General features: G+C 40.8%; 4 protein-coding genes across 5 annotated transcripts; 1 reads left to right on the top strand and 3 right to left on the bottom strand.

Annotated features, from left to right (window-relative positions):
* Nucleotides 1–1,165: 1,165 nt before the first annotated feature.
* On the bottom strand, nucleotides 1,166–7,878 carry armc5 (armadillo repeat containing 5). The gene is made up of 7 exons (XM_010769311.1): nucleotides 7,503–7,878; nucleotides 7,037–7,067; nucleotides 6,815–6,925; nucleotides 5,333–6,221; nucleotides 4,291–5,081; nucleotides 3,500–3,632; nucleotides 1,166–3,169 (listed from the first exon to the last, which is right to left on the bottom strand). Exons 1-7 carry the CDS (start codon nucleotides 7,869–7,871, stop codon nucleotides 1,705–1,707), a joined length of 3,789 nt encoding a protein of 1,262 aa, XP_010767613.1. The 5' UTR covers nucleotides 7,872–7,878; the 3' UTR covers nucleotides 1,166–1,704.
* Nucleotides 7,879–8,696: 818 nt separating this feature from the next.
* On the top strand, nucleotides 8,697–11,548 carry LOC104943856 (uncharacterized). 2 transcript variants are annotated; one of them, XM_010769330.1, is made up of 2 exons: nucleotides 8,697–8,749; nucleotides 9,940–11,548. In XM_010769330.1, the coding sequence occupies exon 2, from the start codon at nucleotides 9,993–9,995 to the stop codon at nucleotides 10,545–10,547; it is 555 nt and encodes a 184-aa protein (XP_010767632.1). In that variant the 5' UTR covers nucleotides 8,697–8,749; nucleotides 9,940–9,992; the 3' UTR covers nucleotides 10,548–11,548. The 2 variants fall into 2 exon arrangements, with proteins under 2 accessions (XP_010767632.1, XP_010767625.1); XM_010769323.1 differs by lacking the exon at nucleotides 8,697–8,749 and adding an exon at nucleotides 8,756–8,885.
* A 115-nt stretch (nucleotides 11,549–11,663) lies between these two features.
* Nucleotides 11,664–14,342, bottom strand: LOC104943872 (uncharacterized). The gene is made up of 3 exons (XM_010769340.1): nucleotides 13,806–14,342; nucleotides 12,854–13,085; nucleotides 11,664–12,746 (listed from the first exon to the last, which is right to left on the bottom strand). Exons 1-3 carry the CDS (start codon nucleotides 14,103–14,105, stop codon nucleotides 12,016–12,018), a joined length of 1,263 nt encoding a protein of 420 aa, XP_010767642.1. The 5' UTR covers nucleotides 14,106–14,342; the 3' UTR covers nucleotides 11,664–12,015.
* A 544-nt stretch (nucleotides 14,343–14,886) lies between these two features.
* On the bottom strand, nucleotides 14,887–19,127 carry elob (elongin B). Its single transcript, XM_010769349.1, has 4 exons — nucleotides 19,042–19,127; nucleotides 17,144–17,278; nucleotides 16,560–16,668; nucleotides 14,887–16,397 (listed from the first exon to the last, which is right to left on the bottom strand). The coding sequence occupies exons 1-4, from the start codon at nucleotides 19,042–19,044 to the stop codon at nucleotides 16,285–16,287; spliced, it is 360 nt and encodes a 119-aa protein (XP_010767651.1). The 5' UTR covers nucleotides 19,045–19,127; the 3' UTR covers nucleotides 14,887–16,284.
* Nucleotides 19,128–19,408: the final 281 nt, after the last annotated feature.

Here is a 19,408-nt window from a genome sequence, read left to right as displayed (position 1 = left end):
CCGTCTGTGAGGAAAATAAATGGGGCTCAGAGCCTCAGAATACTGAAATCTGTATTTTTAAATCTTTTTTTCCTTCTAATTTGTTATTATTTTCAAAATAATACACTGTTATGAACTCACCAATAACACACAATTATCCTTGCTTTTATTTATTGGTTTAATTCCATAATCTCTGGCTTTTTGGTGTCCGTCAGGAACTGAATTTCAAAATAAAAATAACCGGAAACAGACGTAGGCCTCTAGGAGTTTAGGATGGCCGAAGACACTACACTACCCATAATCCCCAGCTATCGTTTAGGACTACAGTCCCCGTGATTAATCTTCAAGCGCTGGGATTGGATGTTGGAGTGGCAGTGCGCCAAGGTTACGCCGAGCGTCAAACAGCTGTTTGAAATGGAACAGAACCACGCCAGACTATCCAAAACTGGAATCGAACGCCCCCCCAGAACTACACATGCTGGCTATTGTGTTTCGCAAAATGTTCCATGGGACGTCTCTACTGAACGTTTTCGTTTTTCCCACAATTAGAAGTTGCCAGTATTCAACACATTGGTGTTATCAAATGTAAAACACATAATTAATAAATGGGTGAAAATCGCTTGTGTCAATAATGCGCAGCATTAATATATACCCACGTGACAGCTCATTGTTACTTTGTAATTCTACTCCACAATTCAGAGGTTAACCTGATTGCCAAGTGCCAACAATCAGGAGAGATATTTGATAGTTGGTGCTTGAGAAGACTAAACATTTATCTGCAATTGACATGAATGGAAACGANGGGGGGGGGCAGGAGCTCCAACAAGGCGTGTAGGACAGAGAGTGAATACACATACTATACAGAGATACTGTATGAGAAACCAATGTGATTTTGGAACATTGAACAATGTAAATCTATTCCAGTAGACCTCAACAATGGAATTATGGTCAGTAGAAATGGCCATGTCATGGGACCTTTAACATTGTTTGCAGCTAATATTGGTAGCAATAAATGAGTGCGACATTAGGAGAACATCAAAGTCATTAATATTCAAACTAATTGAATAATAGTTAAACAAATAGCTGTTTTACTCTGTTGTGTGATTTAAACAATATTAAATCGTCATAAGTCACGCAGTCGGATTCTGAATAGACAAACTGAAAAAACAAGAAACGGAAAACAGAATGATGTTCCAACAATATATTTAGTGGCATAAATTGATATGGGACAGTTGGAATCTATAAACTGTATACTTGCTAATTCAAATTATCTCTATGTACAAAATAAACAACTGGTTTCTAGACCAACCCTGATAATTCCAGTACTTCCAGCTAAATGACATTTCTCAAATAAATTGCAGAATTTTTACCAAAAAAAGAGAAAGAAATCACAATAGATATGTCACAAGAAATTATAATACAATTTTTTCATGCTGAGACGGGCTGCAGATAAACAAATTACAGATCAAAACTCAAATGAAATGTATGCTTAGAGTTTAGGAAAATAAATCAGTCAGTCCTGTTAGTGCTCAAGGAATTCATACAGCAGGTTCAAATGTAATCATGCTGTTGCTGTAACCTGCACTTTAAAGTTAAAGACATTTGATGAAATTAGTACAATGGCAACTTTTCTAGAAGCTTATAACAAGCCCTAAAGTCGACTCAATTAATCTGTGCCCTCTGAATTCATGCAACCAAACACTCGCCGTATTATTTCCTCCTCGCTCAGCTCAGAGACACTGCAGCCAAACTTAGCAGACCCTGTTTCAGAGTCTCTATACAGTCAGCCTCTCTGGCAAATCTGCGAAGGCAATCCCCAGCTAGAGAGGAGGACAAGAGGGGCCGAGGGGAGTCCTGACAGCCCAGCAGCAGAGACAGGCAGGCCCGACCCAGGGCAGGGTAGTTGTAGCGCTGAGAGAACCAGTACACCTGGGGGAGGAGGGCAGCCACGGACCCACCCTCAGCACTCGCTGTTGAGGAAGACATTGAGTCCTGAGCTGATGATTTTAGACGCTGTGCTGAACCTTTCAAGTTCTTTGGTCTCAGCCTCAACTTTTCTGGATCACATGATTTGTCCACCCCTGACACACAGCTTGATTTTGAAACTCGAATGACGCCATTGATTGTCTTGTGGTCCGAAGCACGAGAGGTTATATTCTTGTCCGTCTTAAGCAAGGAACTGTTTTGTTTCTGCCCTGGTACATTTTCAGTTTGAACCTCAAAACCCGTCAACTCTAACTCAGATGTACGATTAGCCAGGTTCTCCTCTGCAGACTCGACACAGTCTTGGTCCGATTTAGATGCAGCCTTTTCAACCTTGTTAACTGTTGGAGCTGATGCAGCTCGATAAGCAACCTTTGTGGAGCAGGACAGGAGAAGAGACACGCAGAGATCTTCTAACTCTCTCTGTAGCTCAGTCACTAAAAATCTGCACGCCCCAATCATCACCTCACCTAAAGCTGTTTTCTGGAAATCCAAGTCTTCTGTTGAGCGATCCTCCCGCTCTTTTTGGCAGAACCCTAGTCCTTCGAGAACTAACTTGTCCAATACCAGGCACTGCCCCCTCTTATCTCCTTCATCACTTTCGCTCGTTGTTTCCGTGTCCTTGGTAAGGCGACATCCGTGCAGATAATGCAGAACTGGTAGCAGCATACCTTGGCTGACATCTTTGATACGGATTGCTTTTTCTACACTACCCTGAGCTTCTCCAAAACCGCCTCTCAACAGAGCCCAAAAGTATTCAGAGCCAACGCCCTCTGTCCCTTCCACCCCGGCCACGGCCTCCCTGTTGGCCTGGACCTGAGTTCCGTCATCCAGCAGCAAGAGGAGGTCAAAGTCTGAGACTCCGTACGGACAGGTGTCAGTCAGACGAGGCCTTTTCGAAGGAGGAGGTGACGCTTTGTCAATTTTACTGACTGACTGTGTTGTAATTAGACTAAGATGTTTCTTGCCAAGCTCCATTTTGATGCTACCTGTCAATGTAGACAGGCATCCAATCAGGAGGGAGGACAACAGCGAGTGGAGCTGAGGAGTCAGGCCTGAATGTGACGTGTTAAACCAATCAGAAAGCAACTTTCCACATTCAGCAGGGTGGTCTTCCTTCACATCAACCTCATCGCAACCAAGGGGCTGCAGAGCCAAGAGCAGCCCCCCGGAGTCCAGGAGGAGCTTCTTCAACAGGGACTTGTTGCTGTCGGAGTAAAAACATACACATGGTCACTTACAGAAATTATTCTGGATCCATTCTGCAATGGAGTAATTAAAACTAAAACCATTCAATAAATTGCATGGTAAAGTTTCTGACAAATGTTATTATAAGGAAATTATGAAAAGCGGAAAAGTGGAATTTTCTATTCATAATGAAGGCTTTTTTCTATTGATATTAATAACAACATCATTTGGTACAGGTCTGAGCTTAATAAAGCAGGTGTCAGGTGTACATGATTATAAATAAATACAATTAAAAATTAACAAAGAGGTCATAAAACAGATTTCATTTTTGACTAGATCTACCACTCACCTGCAGATTAATGGCAGCGACAGCGCACAGTTCATCTTGTCAGACTCGCAGCCTGACAGCATCACGTGGGCAACAACCCCAGACCCAAATCCAGATTCACACTGGACGCGCAGATTATTAAGCAGAGTAAGACCTGCAGAGAAAATAAGTGCACATTTAAAAACTACTCTTGTGTGTAACAAAAAATAACCAATATTGAGTTAAATTACAGAATAGCTGGTTCTTGTGTATTATTCGAGTGAGAAGTAGGCTCCCATTGATCTGTATCCCTCATACTGACTCATTCAGAGCATTAGCTAGATGGGAATGATCCACATTAAATATTTAAGATTTATATTGTTCATGTCATCATCATCATCATCATCATGTCAGGCAGATGAGTCATACAGCTAGTCTTGGCCTAATGTTGCCTAAGATATAATTGTAATGCTCCAAACAGTTTGGCATACACACTTTTTAATTGGGTAAAGAGAAAACCTTGGATAAATGTGTATGGCTTCATCTAAAGATAAGGAACTGGGAAGATGGATGGGTGCATCCCTAGTCAGAGAAAACATGAATGATGTTTAAGTTGATCTAACGAATAACATACATAATGCTACAAGTAATACAATGTAATACATGTGAATTATGTATAACTTCACAAGGCAATAAGCATACACATAGGTGATGCTTTCAATTATATTTTAGAGGGGGATAAGGTTCATATGTCAAATATTGCCTCTTAACTGTTCTAAAGTTACAGTGCTGCAGGTTGCAGATAACTCATCTGGGTAACATCTTTATCTTACCGAGTTGTTTGACTTTAGCTTTCACTCGTTCCGTCTGCCTCTTCCCTCCCTCGAATCCTCCCCCCCTCTGGCAGAGATGGTGATGAATGAGAGCTACAGATCCAGTTCGGACCAGCGCCTGCAGACAGTTTGGGTTGCAGCTCAGCCGGCACAGCATCCGGAAGCACCTGCTGCTGGGGTCCTGGTGCTGGGTGAGGTAGTAGAGAAGGCCGGACATGACGCCCGGGCTGATCAGAGCAGCACTCGGGTCAGTGGAGTGGGAAAAGCGTGACAGCAGCAGCAGGATGGGCGACTCAGGGGTCCAGGGCTCCGGGTGGTAGGGGTGGTAAGCCATGGTGCGGGGCACAGAGGGAGGGGTATCCAGAATTACTTTAGTTAAACAAGCGGCTGAATTAACGCGCTGCCTCCTTCTGTGAGGGGAGAATAACTTTGACGGAGAGACGGGTGTTTGGGGTGTTTTAGTGGGGGAGGAGAGAGTGGAACTGGGCTGGGTTTGGGCTGTGAGCGCACTCGAGGATTGAGGACTAGAAGGCGGCGGATCAGTGATTTTAGAGGAGGAAGACAGCTGGGGATGGGCTGAAGAGGACACGGGTGAAGGCTGTGCAGCTTTTTTAAAAGTGGAAGAGGCAGTAGGGTTGGATGGAGAAGAGGAAAGGGAGTCAGGGTTTGGGGAGGAGGTTTGAGGCGATGAAGAGGGTGGGATCTGAAGACTCCCCCATTCCCCTTCAACTCCAGACGAATCGAGCAGGTCGCCCTCCGAGGAGATCAAACCCTCAGACACCAACCAGGACCTGAAGACAGAAAACAAGCATTAGGGCTGTTCAAATTGACCTTTGAATATTTCTCCTAAAAAAGAAAATCAATACATACAGGTAATTGCACTGTTTGCAGTGTATGTGTTTTTCACACATTACTTACACCGTAGTTGTGTATATCTTAGGACAATACACCTTTAAATCTATTGAATCTTGATAAACAATAAAATAGCAAATGGTAGAATGAAATTCAGGGGAAATAGAAAAAGACGTTTAATAGACCATACCTGAGACTTAAAAAGCTTGATGAACATAGCTCCTTTCCAGCTTCCTCCTTCTTGCAGCCCTCAGGAGAAGGAAAGTCAAAGGATTCAAAACAAGACGAGGGCAGGAGCTCAGTGGGAGACATGCTGGCGGAGAGGCTCACATCCATCTTCTCATCAGATTGTTCCTCGCCTCTGGTGATCTCCACCAGTCGTGCAACAAGCAGAGGGACCAGTCCCAACTCCTGCAGCTGCTCCATAGCAGACTCATCAAAAACAAAGTCTACACAGGCAAGGATGGTGAATCTGGAGAGGGGGTGACCCTGATGGGCAGCCAGAAAGCCAATCAGCACCTCCAGTCCACCGCTCTCCTTCACCTTGGCCCGGTTTACCGCCTCCTTGCAGCACAAGCACAGCGCCTTAAGGAAGACTCCAGACTTCAGAGGGTCCCTCTTCACCTCCTCAGTGAACTTCTGAATGACCCCCAGTGACCCCACCAGAGGGCGCAGGCAGCCTTGGGCGCACAGGTTGGCGAGGGATTTCAGTGCCAGCTCCTCAAAAGGTTTACCCGACTCCCCCGACGCCATGGCACCGAGCTGAGTGAGGACTCCAGAGCGGGATGCCTCCCTGGCACATTCAACCCCACAGCCCCGGGTCAGCTCGTGGAGCGTCCTGAGCACCGCCCGCCTCAGCGCCAGGGGATATTCTGGAGCGATGAGGGGGGCGAGAGAGGATAAGGTCCCCTGGGTGAGCAGCGACAGGCGGTTAGAGGGCGTGTCTGAGAGGTAGAGGAGAGCCCGAGCAGCAGACTGAGCGCACTCCAGTTTAGGACAGGGCTCTTTGGGTGGAGCATCAGTGGGGGAGGACGGGCCAGAAGAGAGAGACACACAGAGGAGGAGAAGAGGAACCCCACCTGTGTAAAAAAATAAATAAATAAATAAAATGGATGTTAATCTGACAGAAAATCATTTACCTTTCCCATTTACTAATAAATAAATAAATAAATAAATAAATAGCACTGTTCTTTTATTGGCCTCATAATAAAAATGTATTTTCCAGTATAAATATCTAACTACCAATAATAGACTCAATTAATTGAGTGGTATCCCACTAGCCAAGAGGGCAACATCTTCAATGTGTAAGTGAAATATGTAACATCTTACAATTACATGAGTTATTAACCAATTAAATGAGAATAGTAACACAGTTAGTGAGTAGGCGAGTTCAATCTGGTAATATGATGAGAACCAAACCAATTACACTATTAAATCTTAAAAGGACTGCAGATGGAAATGAGCCATTAGCTCAAATATGGCCTTAATTAATCTCTTCTCTTGTATGAGATTAATGTAATGTATGCATGGTCCTTGTTGAAATAAATAAATAAATAAAATGTAAGATGCACATCCTTTTGGACACATGCTCTCTGGGTGTAAAGCTGTAACTACAGCAACACAAATACTGATATAATTGCCCAACACCTTTTGTTTGTTAAATTAGACTAACCTGCAGAGTGGATGAGTGCAGAGCTCTGAGCATCCATGGCCAAGTTTCCCAAAGCCCGGGCTGCCCTGTTCTGGACGGTCTCCAGGGCCATATTTTCCTTCAGGATCTCCACTAAGACAGTCAAAAAGAGTTGGCATTTTATTATGTGCGAATTATTGCAAGCCTTAAAGAGTCCTAATTCTGAGTCCTAATGTCCGTACAAGAATGTAAATGACCACTTACCTACAATATTTATTCCATCAAGCTTACGAACCTGAGAAAAACATTCAAAAAGTTAAGAATTTCGCTGGGTGGTTTTATAAATATAATGTTTAATATAAGTGGTGCATCTTGAATATTTCCATTGGAACTTCATAATCCAACTAGAAAATAAAATAATCACAACTTTAAACATCTACAGAAGTGATATTCTAAGTGCACATTGCAGCAGCAGTAAGAATCCAAAACATTATATACTGTATAATAGTAAAAAAAACTGACAGGAAACATTTTACCGCACAATGAGCAGATATACCATTGCTTCAAGTACATTTTAGTGGTAGTTTTTGAATACATTTTATCTGGAAAGGATGGATCTGAACAATTATTTTAACACTGTTCAATACAAGGACTCTCTTGGAAAATATATTTGTAATCTCAGTGAGACCTATCCTGGTAAATGAAAAATAGCCTCTCTGTTATTCCTTACCTCTATGCGTGTTAGCAGCTCAGTGCAGCAGTTTGCCAGGATGCTCAGAGCCAGGTCAAGGGGTTTCCTGGAGCACTCTGGGTGTTTGAGCAGCTCCAGCAGGGGTCTGAGACCACCTTGAGTTCTGAATCTGGCAATGCCAGCCTTGTCCCCCTTAATGTGCTGAGTCCGTATTGCAACCAGGGCTCTCCACTGAGAGGCTCTGATCCTTTTGTCCCCATCTCTGCCACCGCCTGAGTCACCGTTGCCATGCCTGTGGTGTTCAGCTCCTGATCCGGATTTGCAGCAGAGGTGAGCCAAGCACCAGGTCAAAGAAGACTCTGGTGACCTCTGGTCTCTGGAAGGAGCTCTTGACTGATTGCAGTCCATTTGAACAGGTGATGCAGCCATAGTCCCCGGTTCAGTTATCTTAATGTTTCTCGTCTCAGTTTAGACAGATTTTAAACACATTGTGGAGCATCATTGAACGCTTCCAGTGAAATAGAGAAATAAAATAACATGTCCGTTTACTTAAAAATGTTTAAGTTTTTTACTCAACTAATGAATGTGTGCTCTTAATGACTTCATTCAAGTTTTCAAAAGTTTCCACAAAAAACAACATTCTGGTGTCAATAAACTACAGATACCATGAAAAAGTAAATGTGTACCACCTGACGCCGCAATCGCTGATGGGAGATGGAGTTCCACCAGCTTCGGTCCCCTCCCTAAAAACAGGCCTACATCGTGGGAAGGCCGAACAAGCGTTATTCTACGTGATATACGTGTATCATCTCAATGTAACATATTTTTACATATGAAATGACGGAATAAAGCTCTAATTGATCAATGTGCTGTTACCACTGGCCGAATAGTTTTTGTGAAACAAAATGCAATCGCCTGTGTTAGCCGCTAACGCCATCTTTAGCCAAACAACAAAACAGGGGCGGTCGCGGAAGAGAGCAGGGAGTGAAGAGGTGGGCCGGTTAGATATACGCTGGGATATGTAGTTTAAATCAAGCTGCATTTAAACTCACCCAATGCATTTCCTCCCTTTGAAAACTACACTACCCATAGCGGTGATAAAGCGTTGACGGTATTGAACAATTCGCAGCGTTTAGGGATTGTAGTTTAGTTGATACACTAGAAACATTAGAAGCCCGTTTATGGCCACTAGAACGAACTACACGTCCCAAGCGGCTAAGTGACGTTGTTATTGTCATCGTTTTACGCGATGCATCGGTGCTTCTGAAATGTTGTTAAATGCCACGGTAATTACAGATTAATACATTTAGTTCTGTAGTATTAACTCCATGGAGGTACTCGAGACAATTGTGATACAAAATACTGAAGTTGAAGGAAAGGAAACTGTCGTGTGTAGCGTGGACATCGATAAAGCCAAAGCTGGTTAGTAACGTTACATGGTGAAGTTTAAAATGTTTCATCCAGTCATCGCATGCAGCGAGGAGGGCCTGATGAATGCGCACTAATCTATGATTATTATTATTAGTGTCATAAACCATGATCTATATACTGTCAGTGACACTAAATAAACTGAAAGTTATCCATTAACTTGTGTCCTCAAATAGTTGTTTCAATCAGACAGGTTGTGTAAAATAAAATGATTCATTTTTTTAAACTCAGGGGGAAAAACGGTTAATGTTAAGGGACTCTATATTAATACAGTCTATGGTAAGGAGGTTAAATGCAAAGTTATATATTTTGTCAACAAATTAAATGCATAAAAGAAATTCAGATCAGAATACTTGAGTGAAAGTACTAATACCGCACTGTTCACATCCTTCAATACAAGTAAAACCCATGTTGAAACCTTACAGAAGTAAGTAATAAGTATTTTTAAAGCAAGTTTTATCTGTTAACTACATTTAAAGTATGAAACGTTTGGGAGGTAATTATTCAGTTATATGGATACTTATATGCTCAATTCAATTCAAAACCTTTATTTATCCAGGTGAAATCCCATTGAGATCAATGATCTCTTTTTCAAGGGAGACCTGCAGCAGTAGGTTCCACATGAAGACATAAAAACATAAACAACAGAACAACAAAAGGACATCATACAGCAACATTTACAGGGATTACAATTTACATATCTATCCACATGTACAGGTACCAACAGCATCTGATTGTGTAGCATCCAACCGAGCTTTACCGATGCTGATAGTAGTTGGGTAGAAAAAGATATCATACTATATACAATTATAATATGCTTGTATGGTTTCTGGCCTGTGCAAACCACTGAAAGGGGATGAAAAACCTCAAATCTAAAAGTTACTTAAGCTGCCAGACACATTTTATAAAGTTAAACCTAAAAGGTTTACCTATGAAATGTAGTGGAATTAAAGTATGAAGTTGCATACAATGAAAATACTCCAGTGCTAAGTACAGTATTGGTGTAGATGTAACTTAAAACATGTTATATGTTTGTTTTCCTCTCTAGAATTTATATGGACCCTGCAGGCTACATGGCACCTTGTCAACACCAGACTTGAAATGGACCAGGCTTTTGATCAGCCAGTGTGCAAGAAAAAGAAACTTTGGGAGATGGTGGCAGAGAAAGTGAACGTCAAACTGCGGGAGTCAGAAGTAACGAATGTCACAGTGAAGGCCTATGAGTGTGACCTCAAGTGGAGAAACTTGCTGGCAACTTACAGGAAGAATGCTGAGAGGGCAAAAAGGCTGGGGGTGAACAGCGTCCACTGGGAGTTTTTCAAGGCCATGCACGAGGTCCTGGGTAAGAGCAGGGAGGAGGTCGAAGCCCAGCGAAGGGCAAAGCTCAGTGGGACCAGAGTGGGCAATGCCATGGCCAGCAAGAGGTTTACCCCAATCCTCCCTACACCTCCTGCTACATCAGCTGCTCCCTGCTCGGCCCGGCCGCCACAAGACGTCCTGCAGCTTTATATGGAGCTGCAAGAGAGGAAGATGAACATGTGGGCTCAGCAGAAAGCCCTGGAGGAGAGGAAGATAGAGGCTATTAACAACCTGGCCCAGGCTATCTCCAGCCTGGCTGAGAAGAACAGCATGCAGATGTCAAAGGATGGACATTAAACCCCAAAAGTTGTTGCTCTTATCAAAAAAGAGGTTTGACAATGCACCAAGAAAACAGCAAAGTCAAATTAGGGCCATTTTTATGATTCACAATAGATAATAATTACAGAGCTGGGGGAGAATAGCAACATTTATTTGTGAAAGTTTGTGCTTTTCAGCTCGTAAATGTAACTTTTATCTCATAGAATAATCGTTTTGGCAAAATGTTACAGTTTGAAGAATGTGTATATTTTTTCAAATATTATTTGGGCTGTTTTCGCCTTTAATCGATAGCCGACGCCAAGGACGGAAAGGAAAGTTGGAGAAGGATTTTATTTTTATTTTACCTTACCTTTATTTAACCAGGATAGGTTGAGATGACATGCAGCAGTCTGCCTAGAACCCCACCCTTTGCACTAAGCCTTAGCCTCTGTACATGGGGCACCAGCTTTAAAAGGTAAGCTCCCCGGCAAGTCCCATAATTTTAGGAATAGGTTTGGCCACTCTGACTTCTGCACATTTCAACCTGACACCAGAAGATGAGACATGAGACACAGACCCGCGAAATATACCCTGGACAGCTCTTGATTCTACTGCAAGCAGAGCACAAGCCGCCTCAAAGTTGTCCTATTAGATGTTATTTCTACTTATTTTGTTCCTAAAAGATAAGAGTGAGTTATTGTACCATCATCACTATTCCAGTTATTGATTAATGTCAACAACCTATGCAAGAGTAGAACATTTTTAGTCTGCTTTAATACAGGTCCTACATGGTGCTATGAACAAACTGAAGTGGAAATAATCACAGCAGGATTATGATTATTGTTCAAGGGAAGTCAAAATAAGACCTCTTCATACTCACATTTTACTCTGGAACAATAGTTAGTTAAACTGATAATCTTTCCTAGAGGTAACGATAACAACTATAGTATTCATAGACATGCTTGTACTGTCATTGTATTTATAGGATACACTTTAACAGCCAGTGTGAACACATTAAGAATGTAGAGTATTCTAATAAAGAGTCCTGCAATAAATACTACCTTTGCAAATGTTTTGTCTGTCTTGGCTATGAGCCTGATCAAGTAGAAAGTTGATTGTTGAACTTTTTTGCCAACTAGTGGTCAAAGTGAGAAACACACTGTGGCATTTCTGATAAACTTTCTTAAGAAGAAGAGCTATGTAAAGTTAAATGTAAACTGTGTCAAAGGGAGCTGTGGCCCTCAGTCTCATTGCAGACAAGATCTGCTCTAAGGCAAAGCAAACATTTTGTAAAACAAAAATATATTCCAATAGGTTTCTGATGTGTTTTGTTCATCATTGTTTAAGGATTTATCCCTTGGTTCCTTAAGAACATTTTTTTGTCTGGTATAAGTCCTTTTTTTGGTGAAATTACATTTTCATTCAGTTTTGATGTCTTTAAGGTCGTTTTTACTATTTATACATTTATGTGACATTCCTGCAGCATAAACATTCTGAAAGTCTTCCCCTAGATATCATCACATGTGTTTACAGAACCAAAGCTTTTAAACAACAAATCTGAGATGGTGTCACGTCTTTGTGCACCTTCTTCATCTACCTCCCAATCTTCATGTGGGGTTGTGTCTTCCTCTTTCTCAACGTCTCCTTGAATCACTTGTCCCATGTCCAAAAATACATTGTGCAAGACACAAGCTGTTAGCACGACAGCTCTCGCTCGATCATAGTTTCCTATATCCAGATACTTGAGCCTTTGAAATCTGGCTTTCAGGTTGGCAACAGCTTGGTCTAGGATGTGAAAATGCTCCTCCAGATTCTTGTCAAAGAGCTCCTCTCTGGGTCCCTGATTCCCTAAATATGGAGTTAAAATCTGAGCTGTGAGCGGGTAGCCAGCTCTGGCCAAGAGGCAGGAGCCAGGGGGCATCAGATCTGGACGCTGTTTGAGTTTGTCTTTCAGAGCGTTGCCCATGTCCATGTTCGATCCTTTAGTGATTGTGCAGTGTAGGAACCGGCCCTTACGGTCACATACGAATTGAAGGTTGAGCCAGGAGTCGGGATGAGCCTCCTCCTTCATCCTCTTCACCTCAGGCATTGTGCTCTCCACATCGTGTTTCCCTATAGGCAGGCGGATGGGGATGCGGGTGTGTCCCAACACTCCCAGGACCTGAGGGAGACTTTGCTGCTGCTCCTGCTCTATCTCTTGTATGCAAAGTGGAAAAAGGGCTTCGACAGCTTCTATGCCTTGAGAAAAACGGGGAAATACCATCAATATTATTATTTTCAAACTACTCTTAAATCATTGACACTTTATTGATCATGTCCCACAGACAACATTGAAGTCAACCCACCGACTGGCCACCTGATTTGCCTCTCTTCCAATGTGTTGATGCGTTCACAGAAAGAAAAGAAGGTCCTGTGGATGTTTCCTTTCTCCAGGTGGAAGCGGCGGGACACAGAGCGGTAGCTGACGCGCTCAGAGAGCAGAGTGAGGGACAGCTGGACAGTGTTGGACAGGGACAAGCGAGCCCGTCCTGCCATTCGAGCCCTGGATTTGGAGCTCTGAAGCAGGTCTGTGATGTACTGATAGAAGGGGGGAAAAAAGAAGATTATGTTCCAGCATCAGTCAGACACTGATTCAAGGTAATCAGGTGACATTTTTTCGTATCATAATGCATTCACTAACTAATTTATTGTTGCAAGAAAGAGTGTATCTCCATAGTCTAACAGCAAGAAAAATAAACAAATATATTGGTCTCTTTAATGGTTTGAAAGACGGGGCAGCTCGAAATAAACATTAGGCCAAAGGCAGGCAATGTAAACATTTGGTGTGAAATGTCACAAAAAGTTTTTGTATGACACATTTCAAATGACAAACGTAAACTCAGTGGGCTTCAACAAACAAAAAACATATAAGATAAGGATCTATATGAATATGATCAAACTTTTGTATTATTGTTATCGTAATTGGAATAATAATATTGAAACTAAAATAAAAGTTTTACCTGTTAACCACAACAAAAATATTTGCTTAAAACTGCCTTTTTAGGTAAAGTTGGTAACATTGAATTGTGCTAGTTTGATGTGCATTTAATGTGTATCTTTGTATATTTTAATACACTGTAACCTTGAGTGTTGTGTCAACCCTGGGGTCTTACAATGTCTGTGTACACACTAGTTCGAAGAAAAATACGTGAGAATATCAGATTAGTGCACAGCGGATAAGTTAAATCATGTTCCCCCTTTTGACAGAAACTTATTTTAACAGTAAGTGTGTTCGTATCACCTAACACAGACTGATACCTGGACTGCAGCACCGTCTGAAGCCTCCAAAGCTTCCTCCGGGGACTCTTCCTCCGCGGGACTGCTGCACGATGTTGTCGTCTGCAAATCTTCGGGCTGCATATTAGTTTGACTCTGCAATGAATGTACGTATAAAGCAGTAGGAGGCTGAGTTTTAAGTGTCGCCATCATCTCAGCTTCCAGGACCCCCTCCACCGCCTGGTCCAGCCGCTGCTCCAGCTCGCCCGGGGACAGGGGCTGCCACTCCCGCTCCACCATGTCCAGCACGGCCCGGCCCGCAGATAAAACATACTCCTCCATTTGTTGTTGTATTATGTTGGCCTATCCTTTGTTAAGTCATGGGTACTCTTTTTTGCCCATGTATAGGACACGTTAGTTAAACCAACTAAGTTGTTTGTAGTTGCATAGCTAGGAGTCGCTGATCACCGAGGGAGGCTAGCAGAATGCTAAACTAGCCTGCTAGCTAACGGACATTGCCTTCATGTGTTCAATAAAGTTCAGTATGCTGCCTTCAAGTGCTTTCGGAAAATTCGGAAACTTGTTTTCAATCATTAACAACAATACAACAATACACAAAGTAAAAATAAACATATACACAAGTTAATGTATCTGAAGGCAAATGTCAAGGGATAAACATGTTTTACAAAATAAATTAAATCAAAACATACAGTATGAAACATGTTAGTGATGTTTAACTCAAGCACATTTCATTTATGAAAAAGTACAGTACCTATGGGAATGAGCTTAACTAAAAACATTGTTTGCAAAGTGGTGTATGTTAAAAGTGTATTGTTTTATTAACCAATTTATGAAGTGACTGAGAAAGCAAGTCATAGTAAATGCCATCCCATCTTATTGACTATAGTTACAGTATGTGTTCAACTCATTACCCTGCCATTATCTTCTGAGATAGCTTATGTTATTGCATATGAAGCTGACTCTTAGCACTGCAAGTAAACACTGTATGATAAAATGTAAAGCAAAATCAATAATTATTTTTAGTTGGCACAAAATAATGCAATATCTATAACTATCTTGTGTTTACCTTGGACTGTATACAAAACACCACAGTGCACAGGGGTGAAAAACAGATGTTTTAATGTTGAAATCATTTACAAGTGCAACTTTGATCATGTCCTACTGTTTAACAGCCTCCACTTGCAAATGTTAATGTCAACCATGTTATTCAACAACCCACGGTCAGAATGTAATTTCCTGTTGTAACTAATAGAGGGTTTTAGTTGTTTCTTTAGGTGTAGTTTTCTAGATCACAAGACCCAGTGTTATATTTAAATTTGATTATACAGCTTTTGATCTGATTTTTTGATTTCATTCAATGTGTAGATAATAATTCCCCTTTTAACTTCAGGAAAACTATAAGAAATAAGGTAATCGGGTATAATACAACACAAGTTGCAGCATGAACTAAACCTTAATAGGAAGGGATTCTGGTACAATGCAGAGTCAGATGTGCAGCCAGCTATTCAAAGGCACGGTTCATAACTTTGCACATGACAAACTTCCTGTTCAATTAAAACGGTTTAGGTTTACTGGAAACAATTAAACCCACTGATTAAAGTCAAGATCTCATCAACATCTCCAAGATGTCATCAGCTACAATAAACATTGGAGAGGAAATTGGTAAGGTCCCAAGGTAAAAAAAAAGATCACTCTTAATTTATTTTTTGATTGCTGCCTGTCGAACTTCACATTCAACACCAGGTCCATGCCAGCGTAACATGTGTTGTAAATACCAATGAGTGCATTCAGTCTCAGTAACTTCTGTGAGCAGCTACAGTAGGACAACTACAACTACTGATTGGTAAAGAACCTGGAAAATGCTCATCTTAATGCCAGATCTCCTGCCAACAAGTTCATCTATTTTATTTCAGATTACTATGGTTGTTTTTGAAATACAGATGGTAACTTAGAAATTCACAAAATCCAAGCTATTGTTGCAACAAATATCCATCCAAAAACATGTTAAATCCTAGTCATAGTTTAATAAAGAAACACACAAACATAAAGCCTAAAAATGTCACACCTCATCAACTCCAACGTTTAAGCCAGCAAAAATAAAAAACACAAGTAAGGCAGCAATAACCTTACCCCAAATAAAGACTAGAATGAATTAAATACGAGGTACAATTTCTTATGTTCAGTCGTTACCAATCCCATGGATGACTGACAGTGTTGTGACAAGCCCTCCAGGAATCTGAAGGGTCTTGTGTGAAATTATCAATTTATCTAGCATGCGTTCACTGATTTCAGGACAAATAAACCGCTTTGAAGCACCCACCCTCACATTTACATCAAAGGGTATCCGTGTTTGTAACTGTTTATGCCCAGCTGAAGATCTGTTGTCGGCATGGTAAAACTCACCCGTGGAAGCATCACTTCCCAAAATTCTACCCTCCCTCCAATCCGTGCATTCACCCTCCGACCCCCGTGTGTCCCTTTGGTCTCCCTGCCCCCTCCCTCACTGTACAGCCTGCTCGTTGGCTGTGCTGCCCGAGTCCTGGGGCTTCATGACGTCAGGGAGCTCTGGGGGAGTGGAGAAAGACTCGAGCCTCAGCTGCTCAAATGAATCATCTGGGAGAATGACAGAAAGTGACAACAGTGAAAAGAGAGAAAGAGTTTACAAAACGGAGTAAACCAGGGCACACAAAAAAACAAATGAATTGATGGTATTTAAATAACAAAACTACCTGAAAATGTTTTAACATGGGGTCGATTAAAGGCTACACTACTTACCACTCAGACGGAAGGCTAATCCCACCGTTGCTGGGGCCTGAGGTCGGGCTGTTTGATTCGTAAAGCCACAGTTCCCAAGAGTTTGACTGTCATTGAGCATCACGTCATCCTGGTAAAGAAAATGTAGAAAATGGTGTAGTGTCGAGCTTGATTAACTTTATATTTAACACAGTGAGTCACACAGTATAAAGTAACAGCCTTTACAAAGATAGAGTTCAAGGCATCTGAAGAGATCTAGGACTGAGGACTGACAGTGATATCTAAAATAGTTAGAAAGGTATCTCTGTTTTTATTCATATAGTGAACCCAACAGATGCAATTCATCACATTGATCAAATATGATCATATACAGTAGCAGTTAGTTCATTGAATTTTAACATTGCACATATATTAAATACAGACATACACGTTTTAAAAAGATCCCATTAAAAGTATCTCATAGCCAAAAGTGACATTTTGATATGGTTGTTTTGTCTGTCCAAAAGTAAGAAGGCTGAATATGTTCAATTCACTGACAAATATGACAATGGAACTTGAAAGTGGTCCACTAACTAACAGTTCCCTATTAAGGACAGGTCATTTACCTTGTAAAGTTTCTGATCTTCAGGTGGCCTCTTTAAAACGCCTTCCACAATGCGCTTGAGTTCATAGACTGTGGTTGACTCTTTGGCATCTGTGAAGATGGTTGTCTTGTTACGTCGGATCATAAGAAACACATCCTGAAAGAAAAGTCACAGAGGAAAAACTGGACATGAGGCACTGATGACGTCAAGGAATATTCTTTACTTTTAAAAAAAAGATTCCAGCACGAACATCAATAAAACAAAAGCAGATTAGGAACGTTACATCCTGAAGTTAAACTGGTTTATCCGAGTCATTTCATGAAGCAACATCTTTATGAATGTTCTCTAGTCTCTGTAAATTGCAGATTATTACAGTGATATGAACTGAAAAATGTAGGTCATTTATGACATCATACTGGTGTTTCAGACAAGCTGTGAAAAAAGGCATTACACTTTAACATAACAAGTTGGACATGTGATGCAAAATCATATAATGTACCAACCAATGACATGCAGTAATGGTAAGTACCCAAACGTTATGAGTTTTACATAACTGAGTTATGTAAAAGTACTAATACCAAACAGTTTGAGTAGCAGATAGCTTATTTTTTATGAATGTAACTGCATGCACTTGACAGCTTATCAAAGTTAAAATGCTTCAACTTCCTATGTTTATATAAATATGTGTTTATTAATTTTCTAATATGGTGCAACTGTTACAAAACCTTCTCCCTGGCATTAATAACATATAGGTAGTAGTAGAGGTGAAGATTTTGGAGTTTAGCCTGAGTTATTGGCATTTTATGATCTACTTTATTTGCTTATGGTTTTCAGTAGGTTGATAGACTGTTTCATTGTCTTTAACACATACATGACATTGTGCCAAACTGAAGATATTGCTATGTGGTTATTTGTTAAAATCGGGAAAATAAAATGCACAATTTATTTTACCATTATCAGTGTTCAGAAAAAATCAGTAAACATATGTAAATGTGTGGAAGTTGCAGTGAAGCTGGCAGGGACAGCAGTTTGGTTATTTAGTTTAATTATTCTTGGCAACTTACACTTTTTAAGGGTTTAAACTGGTTTCTTAAATTAAATGTTGACTACTACAATCAAAAGTTGTAGATCTATGTCTTGAAATACCATTTATACTGATAAGAATGTTGTTGTGGATGTCTTTTATTTTCATTCTGACTAGATAAAAGTACAATTTTAAAAAGTAGTGAAGTTATTGTGCATATCAATGCAAAGAGTGTACTTCGATAAAATGATTAACAGACTTGCCATAGCAGCTGCTAGCTAGCGTCAAAACGAGCTAGGTTAGCTTAGCTCTGGCTACTAAGGTGGTCGGTAAACCAACTGTTAGCTGCAGTACTTTAGCTTCCTCGATAAAAAAGTTACCACTGGACACACTTGTATGCATACATGTAAATGTTGACATCAAGTTTATTTTAATAGATGTCGTTTTGTAGATAACAACGTTAGCTGAGCTACAGCAGCTATCGTCCCTGTCAACTTCAGCTAGTTAGCTTCTTCATGGTAAGCTAGCCATTTCATCAAAAGCAAAGTTTGTTGTTTGAGCTGTCACTTTTTTAAAACAATGCTAATATATATGCCATTTGTTTTGGACCCTGCTCTGCGTTCCTTGATATTAATTCTAGCACTGCAAAGCCCAGTCGAAGCTATCTGAGCTACAATGTTGACGTTAACCAACGTAAGGAAGCTAACTCATGCCAGCAAGCGTTAGCTAAACAAAGGCATCAGCTTTAGGAGGACCGTTTTATATGACAGGCTTAGTTTACCAACCGTCAGCATGTATTTTTAAGCTCAGACAATGTCTAAATGAGAAATTAAAGTAAGGTTTGGTTAGTCGACAGGCAATTACACTGTGAGCTGTATCTGTTTTCCTCACTCACCATTTCTTGCGGTTGGTCGCACACAGAAAAAAAAAACTGCTTCCACCGCACAGCGACAACTGAGATCACAGCAGAGGCAGAACAACTCCAACACCAACCAGCAGGTGGCGGCACTTTAACCCTCTTATTCTAATGTTATTTTGGATTTTATTTAATATTTAAATAAAACGATTCTTTAGAAATATATGCTGGAATAAATTAAAAAAGCCACTGAGTTTATAAATAAATGCATGGAAACATATACATGAGATAACGTGGTTGAATAAGAAATCGATTTTCAAACAAAAAGGTTTTCAAAGGACTTTTATTTATTTCAGGGGACTTTTATGTGTATAATTCCACATTAATTTAATTTAGGGGATTTATA

The sequence above is a fragment of the Notothenia coriiceps genome, unplaced genomic scaffold (assembly GCF_000735185.1).
Source record: "Notothenia coriiceps isolate Sejong01 unplaced genomic scaffold, NC01 NC01_scaffold00000339, whole genome shotgun sequence".
NCBI lineage: Eukaryota > Metazoa > Chordata > Actinopteri > Perciformes > Nototheniidae > Notothenia > Notothenia coriiceps.
Note: the sequence above shows the minus strand (reverse complement) of the source record. Positions and strands in the feature narration are given on the sequence as shown.